Source organism: Trichomonas vaginalis, chromosome V, assembly GCF_026262505.1.
Source record: "Trichomonas vaginalis G3 chromosome V, whole genome shotgun sequence".
Lineage (NCBI taxonomy): Eukaryota > Parabasalia > Trichomonadida > Trichomonadidae > Trichomonas > Trichomonas vaginalis.
Genome location: NC_067207.1, coordinates 1,384,521 through 1,405,188, shown reverse-complemented (window position 1 = coordinate 1,405,188; position 20,668 = coordinate 1,384,521). Strand labels below are relative to the sequence as shown.

General features: G+C 32.2%; 8 protein-coding genes across 8 annotated transcripts, besides 8 other annotated features; 4 read left to right on the top strand and 4 right to left on the bottom strand.

Moving 5' to 3' along the window:
• Positions 1 to 15,073: part of a mobile genetic element that runs on past the window's edge.
• On the top strand, positions 919 to 1,392 carry TVAGG3_0260670 (uncharacterized protein; the record flags this gene model as incomplete). The annotated part of the gene is made up of 1 exon (XM_051228339.1): positions 919 to 1,392. One exon carries the CDS (start codon positions 919 to 921, stop codon positions 1,390 to 1,392), a length of 474 nt encoding a protein of 157 aa, XP_051098069.1.
• TVAGG3_0260660 (KilA, N-terminal/APSES-type HTH, DNA-binding family) lies at positions 1,616 to 2,443 on the bottom strand (the record flags this gene model as incomplete). Its single annotated transcript, XM_051228338.1, has 1 exon — positions 1,616 to 2,443. One exon carries the CDS (start codon positions 2,441 to 2,443, stop codon positions 1,616 to 1,618), a length of 828 nt encoding a protein of 275 aa, XP_051098068.1.
• Positions 2,838 to 2,874: a mobile genetic element.
• Positions 2,838 to 2,874: a terminal%2Cinverted (terminal inverted repeat of Banshee-A3 transposon ID:TVAGG3_0260650).
• Positions 4,052 to 4,089: a mobile genetic element.
• Positions 4,052 to 4,089: a terminal%2Cinverted (terminal inverted repeat of Banshee-A3 transposon ID:TVAGG3_0260640).
• TVAGG3_0260630 (uncharacterized protein) lies at positions 5,052 to 5,714 on the bottom strand (the record flags this gene model as incomplete). Its single annotated transcript, XM_051228337.1, has 1 exon — positions 5,052 to 5,714. The coding sequence occupies one exon, from the start codon at positions 5,712 to 5,714 to the stop codon at positions 5,052 to 5,054; it is 663 nt and encodes a 220-aa protein (XP_051098067.1).
• TVAGG3_0260620 (organellar and viral DNA polymerase type B) lies at positions 8,322 to 9,152 on the bottom strand (the record flags this gene model as incomplete). Its single annotated transcript, XM_051228336.1, has 1 exon — positions 8,322 to 9,152. A coding segment is annotated over one exon (831 nt), but the record flags the coding sequence as incomplete, so codon positions are not given.
• On the bottom strand, positions 9,315 to 9,864 carry TVAGG3_0260610 (organellar and viral DNA polymerase type B; the record flags this gene model as incomplete). The annotated part of the gene is made up of 1 exon (XM_051228335.1): positions 9,315 to 9,864. A coding segment is annotated over one exon (550 nt), but the record flags the coding sequence as incomplete, so codon positions are not given.
• TVAGG3_0260600 (uncharacterized protein) lies at positions 9,957 to 10,646 on the top strand (the record flags this gene model as incomplete). Its single annotated transcript, XM_051228334.1, has 1 exon — positions 9,957 to 10,646. A coding segment is annotated over one exon (690 nt), but the record flags the coding sequence as incomplete, so codon positions are not given.
• Positions 11,540 to 11,941, top strand: TVAGG3_0260590 (uncharacterized protein; the record flags this gene model as incomplete). The annotated part of the gene is made up of 1 exon (XM_001325219.2): positions 11,540 to 11,941. One exon carries the CDS (start codon positions 11,540 to 11,542, stop codon positions 11,939 to 11,941), a length of 402 nt encoding a protein of 133 aa, XP_001325254.2.
• On the top strand, positions 13,946 to 14,473 carry TVAGG3_0260580 (protein of unknown function, DUF4107 family; the record flags this gene model as incomplete). The annotated part of the gene is made up of 1 exon (XM_001289280.1): positions 13,946 to 14,473. One exon carries the CDS (start codon positions 13,946 to 13,948, stop codon positions 14,471 to 14,473), a length of 528 nt encoding a protein of 175 aa, XP_001289281.1.
• Positions 14,474 to 15,073: a terminal%2Cinverted (terminal inverted repeat of Maverick-1A/1B transposon ID:TVAGG3_0260570).
• Positions 15,074 to 15,719: 646 nt separating this feature from the next.
• Positions 15,720 to 15,748: a mobile genetic element.
• Positions 15,720 to 15,748: a terminal%2Cinverted (terminal inverted repeat of ISTv1 transposon ID:TVAGG3_0260560).
• Positions 15,749 to 20,668: the final 4,920 nt, after the last annotated feature.

The following is a 20,668-nucleotide window of genomic DNA, read 5'->3' as shown; positions in this document are numbered from 1 at the left end:
TTCGGTAAGATTCTTTATGTTTGTCAAGAAGAAGTCATAGTGCATTTCAACAATACCTGCAGCATTTGCTTCTATCTCTGATATAAAGTTCTCCTTCAAGAGCTGATGTAGTAATGTTCCAATATTATTGAAGTTTAACGTAGAACATTCATACTTTCCACCAAGTTTATAACATACCATCCATCTTTGTTGGGAGTTTATTTTAATCTTCTCTAAGAGTCTCATGAAAACCTTACCGAAATGTTTGTGTAAGTAGTCTCTGTTTGGTTCATCTAAAGCTTCGATGTTAAAGTCAATGAGTCTATTGCCTGACTTCACATTTCTCTTCCTATTCTCTTCATCTTTCTTTAACCATCTCTCACCTTCTTTTGGTTTGTCGTCAATGGAACGAATGACATTATTAGCTTTGCGAACTTGTTCTATAGCGCTCTTAAACATCTCTCTTCTCTGTTGTTTCAGTGTGTCGTCTCTTCTTCTTGTTTCACCAACGTTCGCATTTGTTATGTCAAACATCTCTTGACGAACATCATGCGAAAGAGCTTTACGAGTATGACCAACGTTCGCATTTGTTATGTCAAACATTTCTCTTCTTACTTCATGAGGTACTGAACGTCTATGATATAAGTCAATAGCAACGTCATTTAAAGGAAATGCTCTTGCATTTATGAACTCATGAATTCTATCATAACTTATTTCACCATTGTAGTCATTGAGGATGTCAGCGAGTGCTTTTTTGTTTGTTGCGTAATGTTTTGCAACATCTATGTTAGCTTCTGTAAGAAGTTGTTTTATTTCCGAGTGTTCTAACTTAGACAACTTCCGATACATCTTTAGTAGGAAATAAAAAAATATTTTTTGAAAAAATTAGATTAGATTTTTTTAAGTTATTTTTCAAAATAATTTAATATTTTTATTTTAATGAAACACATGCAAGATTGCAAGTTCTTTTCATACAATGCTCTCGCTACTGCCATCAAGAATGAGTTCAATAATGCTTCAAATGTTAATGTTATCTTTAACAAGAAGTTTGTGAAAGAATCTAAGTTTGGTCAGTATGTCAGACCATTAGCTATCGTCATTGACCGCAAACGTTATACTTCACAAGAGTTAGCAGTAGTTTTGAAACAAAAGAGTTTCTTCGTGAATGTCAAAGATACTCATTATACTGTTATAAAGAACTCTAACGTTGACTTCTTCAGTATTGCTTTAGATTTATCGCAGCAGAAAGAATATAAGAAAGGTGAAACAAATGTGAAATATTATCCTTCATCTCTGAAGACAATAACGAACAAAGATGTCATACAAAAGTTCTTACCAAAGGTTGAAGAAGCTTCTATTGACATTGACGAAGGAAGTGAAATGGTTGAAGAAATAGACCCTGAGGTTATTTAAGCAAAAATATATTTTTGAATAACTGAAAGTGTCACCACGTCACCATGTGCTACCAGGTTAATTAACTTCTTTTAAAAATGATGACAACATGTCATTTTGACAACAACACAGGAAATAAATTTTATCGTTAATGTTTACGTTAATGTTTTTCATTAAATTTTGACAAAGTGCAAATCTTCACTTCGTCAAAAAGTTAATGTTTTTCATTGAAATCGGTAAGTTTTCATTCTTCCTCTTTGAAGTTGTCGAAATATTCTGTTATTTTTTCCTTCAGTAATGTTAAGTCTTCTTTGAATGTAAGTATTGTGCAACCTTTGATATCATAGTGTGTTTGAGGAAGAGTATTTTTGACAATTTCCTTTATTTGCTCATTCGGTGTCATTGAAATCGGTAAGTTTTCACGATAGAACCAGTTTCTGTCAGATTTATATATCTTAGCTAAGTCATAAAAGCTCTTGTTGTTTCTTCTCACTAAATGCAACATAACCATATCTCTATCTTCTTCTTTCTCTAACTCTTCAGTATATATCATATACTTATAACTCTTTTCCTTTCCTTTTGGTACTGAACGTGGTATTCTTTTCTGTATGCTTTTGTCTTTGGATTCAATGACTTCATCTTTTGCATGAAGTTTCTTTTCCATATCTTCACGTTCTGCTTTATATAGTTCATCTAACATCATGAAAATATAACAAGCATAACGAGGTGAAGCCCACATTGCTACAGCATTTACTAAAAGTCTATGAACATAATAACCTTTCAAACCAGGAGCCAAATTCTTGCGATTTTCGTACGGAATCTCTTCCCTCGGTTTTCCGAGGGAAGCAATCATATGAGGAAATTCTTCTAAAAGTTCTTTTGTCTGTTGGTTTTCAAACCAATGATATGCTTGCTTTGTAGAACGAAGAGCATTCATTATACTTTGCATTTGGTACATATCGTCTTTGACCGAACGAATGAGACGTAACTGTTTGTTATACTGTATGTACTCGTATTCTTCATTAATGGCTTCATGAACGATAGCAGTTGTTGTGTTCTCTGTTGTTGTCATATCTGTCTTTATATTCCGGATAAAAAAAATATTTTATAAAAAACTAACTTTATTTTCTGTGTTAAAGAAATGTTAAAAATTCATGGTTACATATGTGAAAAGAAGTCACGAACAAATGAAGGTCATAAGATTCAGCACATAATTCTGAATTGAATGGTGTGTCATATATGTCAAACCGTCAAGAATTGAAGGAGATACGAGGCTATAAAGATTTTGGATATTTTCTGACACACACCCTGAGGGAAAAGTGACAAAACACGACGATAGAAAAAGTGGCAAAATTGAGAGAAAGTTGTTCCCCGACCAAAATGCAATCATATTGAAAAAGTGACATTTGTAAAGTTGGACGATAGGATTTCCTGAAAAAGTGCAAGACTTGTCTTGAATCAGGATGTAATAAACAGAAATTCATCAAAAGTGACAACTCTCAATTTTTTGACATTTGTAAATTCTAAATTGAATGAGAAAAATGAAATAATACTAAGCATAATACAATATTCTAGATTTAATTATAATTAGGAAAAAGTTAGTTTTGAGAGTACTTTTCATAGGCATATAGAATGAAATCTTCTGAAAAATAATATCACATAAACTCATATTATTTTCTAATATATAACTATTTTATATAAAAATCAAATTCAATGATCTTAAAAGCGAATGATAAACCTCAAAATTTACGAATATAATGAGTGGGAATATAATGCTTATCTATCATAAAACCATATGAAATATCAATTTTTGCTTTACGCCTAATTTTTGACGACAATTAGCAAAAAATGTTAAATGTTAACACTCAGTCCATTTGAATATGAAAAATAAAATTGACTTTGATTAAATGTTTTTATTTATCATGCAATTCTTCTTGCGACCAAAGATTTGAATAAAAGTTCAAAAAATAAGATAGCTTAAAAAATAATATACGGTAGTGTTTACTAATAGATGAATAGTATATAAATTCTATTAAAATGGATTTGATCCAAAAAAATATATAAAATTTGATCATAAATAAAATCGTTTTAAATTACTTCTTCATTTAAATTATAACAATTATTTTGGTTTTATATTTTTTTGGATCAAATCCATTTTAATAGAATTTATATACTATTCATCTATTAGTAAACACTACCGTATATTATTTTTTAAGCTATCTTATTTTTTGAACTTTTATTCAAATCCTTGGTCGCAAGAAGAATTGCATGATAAATAAAAACATTTAATCAAAGTCAATTTTATTTTTCATATTCAAATGGACTGAGTGTTAACATTTAACATTTTTTGCTAATTGTCGTCAAAAATTAGGCGTAAAGCAAAAATTGATATTTCATATGGTTTTATGATAGATAAGCATTATATTCCCACTCATTATATTCGTAAATTTTGAGGTTTATCATTCGCTTTTAAGATCATTGAATTTGATTTTTATATAAAATAGTTATATATTAGAAAATAATATGAGTTTATGTGATATTATTTTTCAGAAGATTTTGTGTTCTTCTTCAAAATTTTATTTTTTTATTAAAAAGAATCTTTACAAAATATACATTTACTTTAATTAATATTTAAAAACGTGCTCTATCAAAAGTTCCAAAAATTCAATATTTTAGCTTTTCTGAGGTGTCACTTTTGATGAATTTCTGTTTACAACAAATCAGGACAAGATTTGTCTTGAAAAAATACAAGACTTGTTCTGAAAAAATACAAGACTTGTCTTGAATCAGGACAATTGTTCTCAAATTTGAGAACTTTACAAGAAAAACAGACTAAAAAGTGCAAGTCTTGTTCTGAATCAGGACAAGATTTGTCTTGAAAAAATACAAGACTTGTTCTGAAAAAATACAAGACTTGTCTTGAATCAGGACAAAACTTTACAAAATGTAAACTTTACATAACCGTTTCTATCGTACATGATATTTAGTTGACATTGTAAACTATCTTCATGTAAAGTATGGCGGTTTGAAACCGTCGGGAACCTTCACTTTTTTGACGAACTTTCCGCAGCAATTTTTAAAATTTGTGAAAACTCAACGGTTTGACACGTGCCATATGTCATTTTACTCAGAATTTTGTGCTGAATTCAGCAAAAATAATTTTTAGGGTAGATGGATATATCTAACCTAATTTCTACCACTAATTCTACCCTCATTATTTATAACCGTTTTACATGGTAAACGTTATTTTTGGAATTTTGTGAAAACTCAACGGTTTGACACGTGCCATATGTCATTTTACTCAGAATCTTACGAATTCAGCAAAAATAATGAGTTCATTTACTCACATTTGACGAAGTGCAAATCTTCACTTCGTTCATTTTGTGCTGAATTCAGCAAAAATAATGAGTTCATTTACTCACATTTGACGAAGTGCAAATCTTCACTTCGTTCATTTTGTGCTGAATTCAGCAAAAATAATGAGTTCATTTACTCACATTTGACGAAGTGCAAATCTTCACTTCGTTCATTTTGTGCTGAATTCAGCAAAAATAATGAGTTCATTTACTCACATTTGACGAAGTGCAAATCTTCACTTCGTTCATTTTGTGCTGAATTCAGCAAAAATAATGAGTTCATTTACTCACATTTGACGAAGTGCAAATCTTCACTTCGTTCATTTACTCACAATATTTTTGTACAAAACGACCCCAAACTTTTAACTTCTTTTCTGCAGCTTCAAATGCTATCTTAGCGAGTTCATATTCTCTAAATTCTCTCTTTAAATCTTCTTGTTCCCATTGGTCTAGTTCGTATGAAGAATCTCTATAACCATAACATATCTCACGTTCATGTTCTAATTGTTTTTCGCACATTTTTCTAACTTCTTCTTCAAACAAATGTTTAGTATTCTCTACTGTATCTTCAAGTTCTTCTTCATCTAATTTCTCATGAACTTTCTTGTCTATGGAGTCCATAATTTTTCCAACTGCTATGCAATATTTTGGAGAAGCCCACATTGCTATATAGTTTATAAGTCTTGGGTCTGCATACGTTCCTCTAACCTGTTTGATTTCATCAGGAATTCCTGCATGAATTTTGTATAAAAAGCAACCGTCGGAATTCCGGCGGTTGCTATATTCTTCACAAAATGCCTTATAATACTCTTCCCAGGACTTATTTTCCAACAACTTTCTAAAGTCTTTCCTAAACTGTTGACACATCTTTGTTGCATTAATGTAACCATCCTTGTCTCTACGTAAGACTTCAATACCGTTATAAGTGCCTTTTGTGAATGTTTCGCCATTAGATTTGTTCGTGAATGTTTTTGCTTCGACTGACATTTCTGTTCTTACATACAAAATAAAAAAATAAATAAAAATAAAACTAACTTTATTTTTTCTATCTTAAGGAAATTCATGAAAATTCACGAGGGTGAAAAAACATGTGAAAAAAGAGGTGAAATCTCACCTCTTCACCTAAACATTATTTTTGTCTGATTTACATCTAATGAAAAAGTTTAGAAGAATTTTCTTATTCTTTCTGGCATATTTTTGTCTTTCCAGTACTCCCGCTCTAATGGTCCCAGATGTGTTGGCTTTGACTCTCTCAAGTTCTTAGATGGTATAACATCTTCAACGCCTCCTTCATATCTTACTTTATAAGTGTCATCGTTTATGTTATAGCCAAGTATTTCAATAACCACTCCTCGCTTTGCTTCGTCAATGGTTTCAGCAAGTTTGCCATTACTACTTTCGACTAATTTATGACGAGGATAAAATGCAATGGAGTCGTCGGCAGCTTTTATAAGATATCCATTACCTTGCGTAGAGTCTACGATATAATAGTTTCTACTTAACCTTAAACGTTTCTTTGTCAACGGTTTGTCGTCAAGAACTACACGAACTTTTGTACCAGGAATGAGGGTAAATTGTGTTGAATTTCTGATATTTTGTGTTTGGCTTCGTTTCTTTTGTATATACTTTTCTTCTTGTTGTTGTGTCATTGAATTTGGTGTATGGCCTGTTGTAGAATGCGTTGAGGAATTATATACTTCGAGAAAATGGTTCATTGTTTCTTCGGTAAAGTCTCGCTCTTGGTTTAAATCTCTGAGCGTTCTTATGAAGCGGTTTATGATGCTGAGTATGTTATGGTTATGGTCTTCAGTAGTGTAGTGAGTTATGTTATGCTTAATGAGAAAATCTGTGATTTCATTGCTGAGGTATGCACTGTCTTGGTCTGATGTTAAAGTACTTGGGCTATGTTCTGCTACAAACTTTTGTAAAACTCTTAACACTTCACGAGTTCCTTTATTCCTCATTGGATATGCATATGCTTTGCGAGTGTTAACATTAATGAAGATGAGGAATGGTTTATGTCCTCCTTTTCTGCTTTGAATGAGAGTGTCAAATTGGTATGCGTCAGGAGTGTTGGAGTAAATTGGTAAAAAGTAGTCGTAAGGGTTTATTTTTGTTTGATGTACAACATTTTTGTCAAAGAACCTTTTCACTTCAGCTCTGTTAGTAAATCCCCAACTCTTTGCAGCTTCATTGAACTTCTTAAATGACCTCCATGGATGTTGTTCGAATACTTCTTTCAAGCTCATTTATGTAAAGTTAAAGATTTTATTCTAGGCTCAAGCGCGTTCATTGAACGCGGTACCATGCGAATATAGTCACAAATGGTGGCATATAATCTGCACCCGAGCCTGTTGGATTTGTTGTGAAAGTATGGACATGATTTCCTGCGGTTCCACAGAAAATACCTGCGCTTGAATCTACTGGGTCACTTGAAATATCATATCTATGCATTCCATGTCTATCCGAACCTGCTGCAAGATTTGTATAACCTCTTTTTGTTATTGAATGTGAATGACTACCTGTTGTGTTTGTAGTTCCTGTATGAGTGTGCGCGGGTAAGTTTGCTTCAGTAATTTTCTTCGAACCTCCTGTTTGCTTTGAAGAGTTAGCACAGTATAAGAATTTGTCTACAATCTGCTGCCATGTACCAAAACCTAAAACACTTGCTGGATTTGTTGAATTCATTGACGTATAAATAGAACCAACAGGATATAATGTTTGAAGTATTTCAGTCTTCATTGTTAGAAGTTCATGTTTAACATTTATAAATTTTTTGCCATCTACAATATTTATATTGTTTGTTATTAAACCATTAGGAAAAGTAGGAGGATAAATTCTTTGTTCATGTACAGTTGCACCGTTTCTTCCTGTTTTTGTTACTTCTTCAATGCATGCCTTAATTTCTTTAATCCTGATTGTTTGAAATTCTTCATGTGTATGGTTCTTGTCGGCTTTCTTATCTAACATTGTTGGTAGTTCATATGCTTCAAAGTTTCTGGCATGATCTTCGATTTTCCTGCAACTGTTATCTAAATTGTTAAGAGTATCTTTTACGCTTGTACTTGGATTCTCTAAAGGTGCACTTGAACCAAGGTCAAAGTTCAGTATTATGTCATCAGCTCTAACAGTAGTGAAGGATTCATGTGTATGGTTTTTGTCTGCTTTGTTGTCTAAAGAAGTTTGAAGTTCATTTATATCGGAGATATTGTGTTTATGAGATTTCAAAACTTTGTTCGTTGCGTCAAGTTCAACTTTGTCAGCTTTACTTTTAATAGCATCTTCAAAAGTTATTTTTGCCTTAACTCTCAAAGTAAATCTTGGTTCAACTAATACACCTTTAACAGAGAAAGTAGAGGCATAAATTTCATCGTTATAACCAAATGCTTCTGGTGCTTTACCCGTGTCATACTGTACAGTACAGTGTATGTCATAACCTTTAGCACGAATGAATTTATATCTTCTTTCATTAACATCTTCAGTGCTTATTTGTTCATCCTGTGTTAAATATCCATGGTAGTCCGTTATAATCTGTTCATCTGAACTTATATAATGAACATGGTTTTTATCTGCTTTTTCGGCTAATTTCTCTTCTATCTCATTTATTTCAAGTTCATGCCTACCACCACCTCCTTCAGAAGTATTTTTCTTCAGCTCTTGAAGAACGTCCACTTCGCCATCTTTGGTGTCAATAATGAGACTTTGAGTTAAAACCTTTCCTGTCTTAATGGATGTTTGTAAAACTTCTTCTTCACCGTGTTCGGGGTCATGGTCGTCATCATATCTTGTGAAATCAGAGATGTTGTCATACATTAAGCATATCTGTCTCAAAAGTTCTGCTATTTGAAACTGGAACGAAAGATATACAGAACTTTCATCATCTCCTAAAGTCAAGTCTGCTTTCTTAAGTATTTCTTGAATGTATGCAATGAGAACAGAGTACCTTGGAAAATATTCGAACAATATTTCATTAGCTGTTGGTTTTGGTGGTTCTTCTGGAGTTTCTGTTGTTTCAGTTCCTTCTGTAGGTTCTGTTGGAGTTTCTGCATCTCTTGACTTCAATGCTCTTGCTCTCAAAGACCTAAATGTTAGAGCACCAGGTTTTACAAAGGACTTTATAAATGCTTTAATAGTTCCTGGTAAGTTATTGTTAGCATTAAGTAAGTTCCTTATGCTTCCATCATGTACGTCCATAGCACTATGTAAAAAATCTATACTTTTCTTGTAGTCAGCAATAGACTGACTGTGATTTTTTAAAGATTTGTCAATACCTTTAAGCCAATCTTCATGCATGTCTGATACTGAGCCAAGAATATCATTTGCTTCCTTTAGTGTATTTTGTGCTTCTCGTAAAGTATCCAATCCCGTACGTGCATTGTTTGCTATACGTCTTACAGTATCTATTTGACTCCTTGTTTCTTGCATCCAACCAGATAAAGTTTTAATAGTATCCGAACCATTTGAAATGAAGTTCAAAGCATTTTTAACGTCATCTAAAACTTCTTCACCAAGTACTGCCCATATCTTTCCGATTTGGTATTGAAGAACTCCATATGAAGCAGCTGTTAAACCAGTATTTATAAGGTTCCATATCATGATTTAGCAGTTTTTCCATCCTTTCCATCCTTTCCATCCAAACCGTTTTCGCCTTGAGGTCCTTGATTCCTTGAATTCCTTGTATTCCTTGTGGTCCTTGAGGTCCAGTGTCACCCTTCTCTCCTTTCAGTTCATCTTTATGTTCGTTATAATATTCTAATGTCATAAGGTGTACATCATTACTGCTACCAGCAACGCCGAGAATTTGTTTCTCATTCATGACTAAATTCTTTAGGCATTTAATGTTGTCGTCAAATCGAAAGCTCTTTAACAATTCAATGAGAACATTTAATACTTTCACTAATGAGGCATCTACTGTAGAATTTATATATTGCACCGTTCCATCATTTATGATAGGAACTTTACTTATTGTAATGAATGGGTCATAAGTGTTAAAAGTATCGAAATCAATGACTTTTTTAGTTTTTCCATCGTCAATGACTAAATCATTGCCTTCAATGGTTAAAGTTGAGTTTTCGTTTACTAGTTCATGTGCTCTTCTTGCTTCATTTGTTTCATACGCATATGCAGCAATAGTCATATTTTAATGAGAATAAAATGTTGTTCTATTTGCAAAGTACAGACCCAAACGAATATGGAACAGTAAAGCTTCAAACAAACTTAGGTCTTCAGAATGAAGCACTTGCTTTCAGAGTTGTTGACTTCAATACTATCGCAACTTTTGTCATAACAGATGAAACAGGTTTCATAGAGATTGAAATAGATGACAAAAGAAGTTTTATAACATTTCCTAACAGAGCAGAGTATAGAATAGATAAAATTGCTGGAGTCATAGATACTCTCATAAATGAAGAAACTATTGACAACATAGATGTCGAACTCTCTTCTGAGGGAACATTGAAGTTCAGTAGCAAGAAAGAGTTCAAGATAACACGAATGAGTCATAGAGTTCAACTTCTTTTAGGAGCATACCATATGCAACTACCTTTGAAAAGTGTTGACAAAACGATTGAGATGAAATCTGTTCCATACGTATGTTATGGCAATTGTTTATACATTGAGTCTAAAATAGCTAATGTCACAGGCATTTCAGGAGTTAATAGTAAAGGTTCAGTAGAGTATAAATCTTTCTGTTATGAAGTAAATTCAATGTTCATTCCAAACGTTCCTGTCATAGCAACTCATTTAGGTAAATGGGTTCGCATTAGTCCTCATAATTTGAAAGACATGCAATTCAGACTAGTTGACTTTCAAGGCGAGCCTGTAGAACTGAAGGCACCAGTGCGAATGACTGTTGAAGTTGACTTTTTAGAAAATATTAAATGCAACAGCTTACAAGAGAACTCAGAGCTAAAAATATAAAGTATGAATGTTATGTATTAGGTCATGAACTTTGGTTGTTGCTGTTTGATGAAACAAATGAGTTAGTTATGTCAGTCAAGAGAACAGAAAAATATTGTGTTAGTGAAAACTGCACCAAGTCAATAAGATTAGGTTTGCATTATGAAGATGAGTTCGATACTGTTGAAGAAGTTTTGGACAGATATTACAAATTGCTAACTTGAATTTTTTGACTGACGGCGCAAAGCGCCAAGACCGAGGGTCCTGACTGCTTTAATTTACTAAAACATATTTCAAACAAAGCTTATAGTCAGTAGATAGTTTTGTATACTCGTTCGAATATTTATACTTAAACTCAACTCCTGTAGTTCCTGGTGTTTCAATGATGCGGATGTTACCTATTTTCATGAATGGTGGCGTTTGACCACAGCATTCGATTTCAGGGTCGAGATAGTCAATGACACATTGTTTCCCTGTTATTCGTGATATAACATTTTCAAGGTCCTCCTTTGTTAGAATTATTTGGTTCTTGCTTATAAGATTTATCAAAAGCTTCTTATCGTCTTTGAGTAAAATTGTTTGGTATAACTGAAGAAGGTAATGGTCTACGTTATCTGAAGGATTTGTTTGAACATTTGTGTAAGGGTTGTCGTTGGCTTCTCTTGAAAGAATTTGGTCCAGTGGTGGATACTCTAACTTAACATCTGATGTAGCGTTAGCGTTTGAAGCTGAGTTTAAATTCACACGGACTTAAGTTCTGGTTCTTTTTCTTTCAAACACTCGAACTATAGTTCTTTATGACAATATTGTTTGTCGTTCGTGAGTCAACATTTGATGTTGGTTCAATTGGAACATTAACGGCACCAGCTAAGATGGATTTGCTTCTCATTTCATATAGAATAAAAACCTTTTATATGTATGAAATGAACAATATACTCGACAAGGGTTTGAATGTAAAGCTAACGAATGAAAATATTGTTGAATTCACTGAGACAGGAGCTGTGTATAAAGATGTAGAACTACTGAACAAAAGAGCTAAGGGAAGAAGCAGGAACATGAACAAAGGGTGGAAGCCTATAAAAATTTATGTCAATGATGGCTCAGGAGGTTCAAACATAAAGTATGCAGAAAGTTATAGAGTTTATGCTCTCAAAGGTGAAAAGCCTTCATTTAAGAACAGCTATTCTAACGCATATCCTCAAAAGCTAACGGATGGGGAAGTGGATGATATGAATGACAGCAAAAATATTAACAGAAATGGCGACAGAGATGCATGGAATTTGTTTACCATCAGTCAATTGAAGGTTAAACTTTAAAACAATGTTGGTCGTTCCCATGGAATATTTTTGACTTTAATGGTATTAGTCATGATATGAATCTCAAGGTATGAACGAGGAGAGATGAGAGACTTATATGCTTCCCAAATTTCTTCAAAAGGTAATGTTATACCTGACTGTTTCCAAATGAGTTCAATATCATAGCGTGAGAAACCTTGAAAGATAACGAAGTCAGTTATGAGACGTTTTATGTTTAAAGCTAAAAACCTCCATGTTTGCATAAGTATTGCTACAGTTAAGTGGTAATGTCTGACTTTAGTAATGATGTTAGCTAATGGTGAGTCTGGTTTTGACACTAAACCTTTTCCGGCGAAGTCGTCACAAACGAGCAGAGTGTTTGAAGGATATTTTTTGAAGGGGTATTTTGAAAGTTTTGATAGAATGTAGTTTGTAAGTCGTTTCATATCGTAAACTCCTGAGTATTGACGTAAGTGGTGTTTGTCAATAATTCTTTCCATCTCTTCTGAAGTCTTTTGCATTCCTGACTGTATAAATTCAACGATGGCATAATATTTCCTCTTACGTCGAATGTAACGTTGAAGAAATTCAATGAGTTCACTGTCTGGAACTTTAACGACAGAGGCTTGAACTTTTGACATAAATGTTTTCGCTGTTGATCCATAGAGTCTGAAGTTGCTGATATAATGATTTGGTCATAATATGAGTCGTTTCCTAAACGCTCTGTTATGAGTATATGACGAATGAGGTTAAATGTCTTACCTGAACCCATCTTTCCACAATAGAAATAAACACCATTTGAACAGAACTCATAGTCCTTACTGAAAGGAAGAATAAGAGAAGAGTTAAGTTTGTCTGTAGTTTCATTCATGTCTTCATCTACGTCATGTATTAAATGCTTCATTTTATCTCCATTAAAAATGCAAGTCAGAAATATTCAGAACATAGCACCGAGTCTAACTGACAAGAGTATAAAGATATACTATGAACATGTTATGATGAAACCAACCAAAATTCAAGAAAGTCAGTATACTTATGAATATCCAAGACATTGGGTAGAGTATGTAGGAGGTGAGAAAGCTATTGAAATCAGACAGGTTCGAAGTATTCCAGCAGGAAGAACAATATTATTGAAGAACTTTAATGTTTTGAGGTATAATGATGAAACAAAGAAGCAAGATAGTTTTCCTGTTGCTGTGTATGTGAACCTAGACACAGGAGATGACATGAAAGTTTTTAACACAAAGCTTCAAACGGTAGTGAGAGAACAACTGACTGCGGAAGGACATCCATTACCTTCAGAAGTTACCATAGCATATAATTTTGAAACAAACTCAATAGATTTTAAAGTCATCTCTGCAAAGAAGTCAGGTTTTACATTTAATGATGCAGATGTATATTCGAATGAAAACTTCAAAGCTATTGCATGGTTAGATAATGACGATTGCTTTAAGAAAATATTTAAATTCAGTGACTCAACGATGTCAATGGATGACCTTCGTGGAATGTTACCATCGACGTTTACAGTAGAAGGTTCAGCAGGATTGCTTACAAGATTGTCAATTGGTGGTATTTGGTCTCGTGAGAACATTGTTATAAAATCCAGTATAAGTGAATTTGCTGAAGAATCTATATTATGTTTTCAAACTATATGTATTCGCCACCGAAGCATTATAGTATAACAAACTTTGTCAGTAAGTTTAACATAAGACTTGTCGAACCTTCTTCAATGAAAGATGTTGTGTACCTAAAGATGGAAAGGATGGACTCATTATTGAAATGATTTTAATTGCATATTAAATGAGCTTGTTCTTGAAGGTCATTCATGATGAAATAACTGTTGTAGAAGATGTTAGCAATTGTTCAGACATTTTGAAGCGTATAGATGATATAAGAAATAAGTTAGATAGATCGCAAAGCGGTGAGGGCGAAGCCCGTGAGAATGTTTATGTTTCATTGACTTTCTCCAGTAACGAGAACTTTTATGAGATAATATTGAAGAGAGATGATTTTAATATGGTGTAAATGGTAGCTTGGGCAGCTTTAGGCGCAATGGGAACAAAAGCATTAGCATTTGGAGCAAAAGCACTTGGAGCTTATGACACAGTAAATAAAATGAGTGGAGGAAGGTTTTCGAAGACATTAGATGCAAATAAAGGAAAGATTGGAGGCTGGGTTGCAAAGAAGTTAAGATTAAATAAAATAGGGCTCATAAATAAAGCATCCAATTTGGTTGCGACTGAGTCAGAAAATGCTTTAGGAAAGGACGATGAGTTTGCAAAACACGCAAAAGACTTTAATGACCAGATGAAAGGTGAAACAATGCATTTAAATAGAGTCGATGGAACTAAAGAAAATGTTTCTTCTCCACTAGTAGTTCTTCCGTATGGTCCCTATGGAATGTATGGAAACCCTTATGAAAGACCATTTGACCCATTGACTGGTGGAAGTAATTGGTATCATTACGGACGAAGAAGAAAGACAGTCAAGTTGGAGACGGACGTAAAGAAAGCAACTAAAAAGAAAACAAGGAAGAGAGTTATAAAGCAATGAATTCAACAGGGTGAAAAAAGAGGTGAAAAAACAGGTGAGATCTCACCACTTCACCTAAATTTATTTTTGTGCTATGTTTTCATACGTGTGAGGGTGGTGATATCATTAATTTTTAAGTTTATTTTTTATTTTATTTTTATATAAATGACGAAAACTATTGAGATAACAAACTACAACGGTCATGAGTTCAAGAATTTGTTCTTCGTTCCTCGTGAAAATACATTCTATCAGATACGAGGAGAAAGGGTAAAGTTAGTTTGAGCATTTATGAAGGAATGAAGAATGGAAAGTTTATACAAGCATACGATACAAACGGTAAACGTGTTTCATTAGCTTTGTCAAAACTTACTAACATTTATTTTGACAGTGACTTTGACCTATATGAAGAAGAAAGTGAGTCAGAAGATTATGAGCTGTTATGTGAAGCACAGCAATGGAGGAGTTGCAATACTTTTGTAAGTGAGAACGTTTATTTTTTACATTAGTGAAGTCGTTTGTGAAAACGTTAGTGAGGTGAAGTGGTTGGTGGTTTTGTAAATATTTAAGGTTAAGTTAGTGTTGTCGTTTGTGTTGTAAAATATACGTTAACGGTTTTGTAAATATTTAAGGTTAAGTGGTGTACGGAGGCGCGCAGTGCCTCAGTACACGACTTAGCCATACTAACTTTCAAGATCTACTTGATCTTTGGGGCGTCCAATGGCGGCATACAGACTCTCATTCTCCCTACCAAAATGGGAAGATTGAGAGATTCTGGCCGACATTGGAGCGCTGCCAAAGCATTCAGGCTATCCCTGCCTTTATTTGGGAGTACAATAATAACACACCGCATGAAGATCTCCCAATTAATCCATTAACTGGAACAAATTACACGCCAAATCAAATGTATCAGCTGAAACCGAAATACACAAATGCAGATACAGAAAGGTTGTGGCAAATATGGGATACAGATACAGGCATGACCGCTGTTGACACATTCACAGCGTAATAATAAACATAATTTTTTAATTTCATTTTTAACAAGTTTTTTTAAATGAATGTAATGAATAATTCATTAGAATATGATAATGCACATTGTAACAGAATAGAACAATCACCAAATTTTTTTTTGAAATTAAAAAATAAAAGTAAAAAGTATAAAGTAATCTAACCAAAAAAGATATTTAAAAGATTTTGGAAAAAACAGAATAAGGATAATGATATTATTTTAGATACACAATCGATGTACTGAAGAATAATCCGGTAAAATGATGATATAAAATTAGATTATTTTACAAGTAGCTAAAAGAATAAAACTATAATATAAAATAAATGAAGTTTAATGAAACAATAAAGGTTAAATAAATAATAAAGATTTTTATGTATATCAGTATTGAGAAGAAGTAACAGCTGACACTTGGTAGACAACTTCTTTATGTCTAGAAAATTCTATCTTGCCTTTTATTTTTTTCTCGCTGTGAAACGTATTCGGTCATTTTTTTAAAAATTAATTTTTTGTTAGAGATAAGAGCTAAAACTCGGTAAACAACTTCTTTATGTCTAGAAAATTCTATCTTGCCTTTTATTTTTTCTCGCTGTGAAACGTATTCGGTCTTTTTTTTAAAAATTAATTTTTTGTTAGAGATAAGAGCTAAAACTCGGTAAACAACTTCTTTATGTCTAGAAAATTCTATCTTGCCTTTTATTTTTTTCTCGCTGTGAAACGTATTCGGTCTTTTTTTTTAAAAATTAATTTTTTGTTAGAGATAAGAGCTAAAACTCGGTAAACAACTTCTTTATGTCTAGAAAATTCTATCTTGCCTTTTATTTTTTTCTCGCTGTGAAACGTATTCGGTCTTTTTTTTAAAAATTAATTTTTTGTTAGAGATAAGAGCTAAAACTCGGTAAACAACTTCTTTATGTCTAGAAATTCTATCTTGCCTTTTATTTTTTTCTCGCTGTGAAACGTATTCGGTCATTTTTTTAAAAATTAATTTTTTGTTAGAGATAAGAGCTAAAACTCGGTAAACAACTTCTTTATGTCTAGAAAATTCTATCTTGCCTTTTATTTTTTTCTCGCTGTGAAACGTATTCGGTCATTTTTTTTAAAAATTAATTTTTTGTTAGAGATAAGAGCTAAAACTCGGTAAACAACTTCTTTATGTCTAGAAAATTCTATCTTGCCTTTTATTTTTTTCTCGCTGTGAAACGTATTCGGTCTTTTTTTTAAAAATTAATTTTTTGTTAGAGATAAGAGCTAAAACTCGGTAAACAACTTCTTTATGTCTAGAAAATTCTATCTTGCCTTTTATTTTTTTCTCGCTGTGAAACGTATTCGGTCATTTTTTTAAAAATTAATTTTTTGTTAGAGATAAGAGCTAAAACTCGGTAAACAACTTCTTTATGTCTAGAAAATTCTATCTTGCCTTTTATTTTTTTCTCGCTGTGAAACGTATTCGGTCATTTTTTTAAAAATTAATTTTTTGTTAGAGATAAGAGCTAAAACTCGGTAAACAACTTCTTTATGTCTAGAAAATTCTATCTTGCCTTTTATTTTTTTCTCGCTGTGAAACGTATTCGGTCATTTTTTTAAAAATTAATTTTTTGTTAGAGATAAGAGCTAAAACTCGGTAAACAACTTCTTTATGTCTAGAAAATTCTATCTTGCCTTTTATTTTTTTCTCGCTGTGAAACGTATTCGAGTAGTATATGAGTGCGGGTTTTGTGACTTTTTTTGTAAACGTAAGAATTCATACATTATTGAACAATTTTGTATCATTTTTTTTAACATATGAAGTAAAAAATGTATGATTCTTACGGTTTTTATTCTTACGTTTTTGAATAAATCAAGATTTAAAAAATTTTCAAAATTGTAAGACATTTACACTCAACCCATACATAATGAAATAAAAAAATAAAATTTTTTAAAAAATAAACCATTAAAAAAATTCATGTCTTACGAAAAATTAAAACTTAGTTATGTTTATTATTTTATTTTTTTATTTTGTATGAAATGAGTGGATCAAGATTCGTAACCGTCAATCAATTAATGGATGCTCTTTCACCAATTCTTGAAAATGTTAAACAAGTAGATGTTTATTTCGATGATTATGTAGAAAGTTTATATTATAAAGGTAAACATAATATTAAACCCATTGCTTTTGCATTTGATAATAAATTAATTGAAAATGTAAAAATTTGGGAATTAATTCCAGATATTGAATATATAACGAATATTAATGATAAATGGTTTAAACGAATTCCAACCACAAAAGTTCTTTGTAAATTAATGATCAAAACTGAGGAAAAAGAATTTAACGGGTTTAAATATCATCCAAATAAAGTTTCAGAACTAGAAAATGAAAAACTTCAGAAAAAATTAAACGATAGACTTTCAAATGATCATATTGAAAAATAAATAAACTAGCAGAAGTTGCATTTAATAATGAAATATTTGATGAATATAACCTTGAACTCAGTGATGGGCTTTAAGGACCAGGCTCAACGAGTCATGATTTATGAAATCAATAATTTGATTTATTCGCTCTTCAATAATTTCTATTCTTTTTGTTAAATCATCTATTTTCATTAATGAGGTGATTCTTGATTGAGGAATAGATTTCAAACTAACCACTCCTTTTATTTTTGAAATTTTGAATCCATCAACTTTAAACATTTTATTTTTGTTGTCAATTCTTCAAATAATTTTTTATTATTAGCATAATAGTCATTAAATTCTTCAACAGATGAAAAAATTTTTATTTCAGTAATTGGTTTAACAACGTTTATTTTTTGTTGAACATTTCACTTTCATTTATTATTTCTTCCGCCTCGTTTCATTTATTTTTAAAATCGGTTTTTTATTTTAAAAATTAAGAATATAAGTATGAAATATATTTTTTAATTAATATTAAATCAGAAATGGCGGCAGGATTCTTTAAAAAATTATGGGATGGAATTAAGAAAGCTGCGGGTTGGGTTTATAAAAGGTTATTAAACCTGTTGCAAACTTTTTGGCACCAGTAGCGAAAACGGCAGGAACTATCATAGGTGGAGTATTAGGTACTAAAGCAGGTAACCCGGCGATGGGAGCACAAGCAGGTAACGCCAATTGGTGGAATAGCTGAAGGAATACTTAATAAAATAGGGGGTAGATAGTGGAAAAATAAATAAATATTATTTTTATCTTAGTATCGGTTGTAGTCTTTGATAAACTTTTTCTCCTTTATTTAAAATTTCTCTTATTGGGGCAGCTTTTGGCGTTATTGATTCAGCAATGTCACTAATTGCTTCTTTATTCTTAAATATCCAATTTGCTCCTCCTTCTTCATTTTCCCAAACTTTATGCGCTCCTCTTTTTACTTTATCCCACAGTTTCTTAAAGAATCCTGCAGCCATAGTTGATTATTTCATTAAAATTAAAAATTCATTTTCATCTTTTAATTTTGATTTTTTATTTAATTAATTGACGACTATTTAGTACCAAACACCAAAGATTAATGGAAATGTGTTTCATTCATTCGAAAAGATAAATGAAATATTCGCAAAGAATGATGGTATTATAGAGAACTTGAAAGTTCATGCTATGACTCTGATACTCCATATTTTGATGATAAACAAACTCATTTAAGAATTACAAATCCGGCTCATGATGTGAACCAATTAGGTGACACATATATTAAACGCAAAGTTAAAGCAACTCTAGTTTCAAATAAAGCTTTCACATGTGATACCGCTTTTAAATGCATGCGTTTATTCGTTGGTTACAAATCATCAAATCAAAGCTTTAAACAATTAGAAGTAGAAACCGAAAGAGGTGATGCCGGTTATCTTCAGATGGATTGCGCCCGTGAATCTTTCGCATTTGCAACATATAAACCAAAATCAGAAAGGAAAGTTAAAAAGTTTGTTCATTCGTTATATAATAATGTTCAAAAATATGATAACTCAGTATGTGGTAAATATATTGACCCTTCAGAAGTTTTCAAGAAAGCAAATGAAGAAGTTGATATCACTTTTGATATGATTATTCCGGTAAATGATTTGTTAGCATTTCAGGCGTTCGATGATTATCCTAAATCATTTGGTGAAATCATTCTTAAATATTATGTTTTCAGGGATACTTTAGTATTTTGTCAGGTTGACCCGTTAAGAGTTGCTGATTTACAAAATTATGTTTATGAAAAGATAACTGATGAAAATTATGAAAAGATTATGAATCATGTTTATAAATATGATCGCAAATTCCAACAAATCGGACTTCCTGCCAAATTAATTACAAGCTTAGCCGCCACATCTGCTGACGCAACAGTTGAAGACGTTATTATTTCATGCACAAAGATGGAAGTTTTAGAGGATAAATGTATTACACCAGGATATGGTTTAATTGAAGAATCAGTTAAAGCAATACCACGTTTATTCAGTAAGGAAGATCCATTCATGATTCCAGCTCAACATATTGACGTTCGTTCACTAAATGGAGGTTGCATCACTCCTGAAGGTATCAGCTCAGATTTCTCATACGCTCTTCATAATGTTACAGATGTTGTGTTAGCATTTCCGAAGAATGCAATGCAAAGAACAGTTTTAGAAAATCCAATGCTTCGAGGTCTTCAGGTCACTATAGATTCCAGAAACTTCCCCGATCAAGCGATGACCACAGTGGGTGACATATTCTTTACACGTATGCTTCAAGCTTCTGATTTAGATGGAGTGAATGAATGCACGGAAGAATACGAGGACTCATTAACTAGACCACTAAATGATGATGATGGCAAGCCATTAACTAGAACATGGAAAGACCAAACTTCATTCTTATGCACTATTCCAGTTCAACGTGATGGAGCGGGTATATTCTTTGATGGATTAGAAACTTTCAATCACAAGTTACAGTACAAGTGAAAGCCTATCCAATCATTCAGGGTGAAAATGACACTTACTGTTCAAAGGTGACAAATCCTCCTCAGGTTTGTTTACTAGGACTACATATTGGACATGGACACACAGATGAAGTTTGAAAATATCATCCAACAGGTACACCACCGCAGTATAGAAGTTCATATGATGAAATATTGATGAATAGAAATGTTTAAAATTATAAATTTATTTTTGATTAAATGGATTTAAATTCATCCACTCCTTATGAAGAATTAGCGGGAGTATATAATACATACGTAGATGATATGATTAATGAAGCATTGAGTGATAATAGAAATGCTC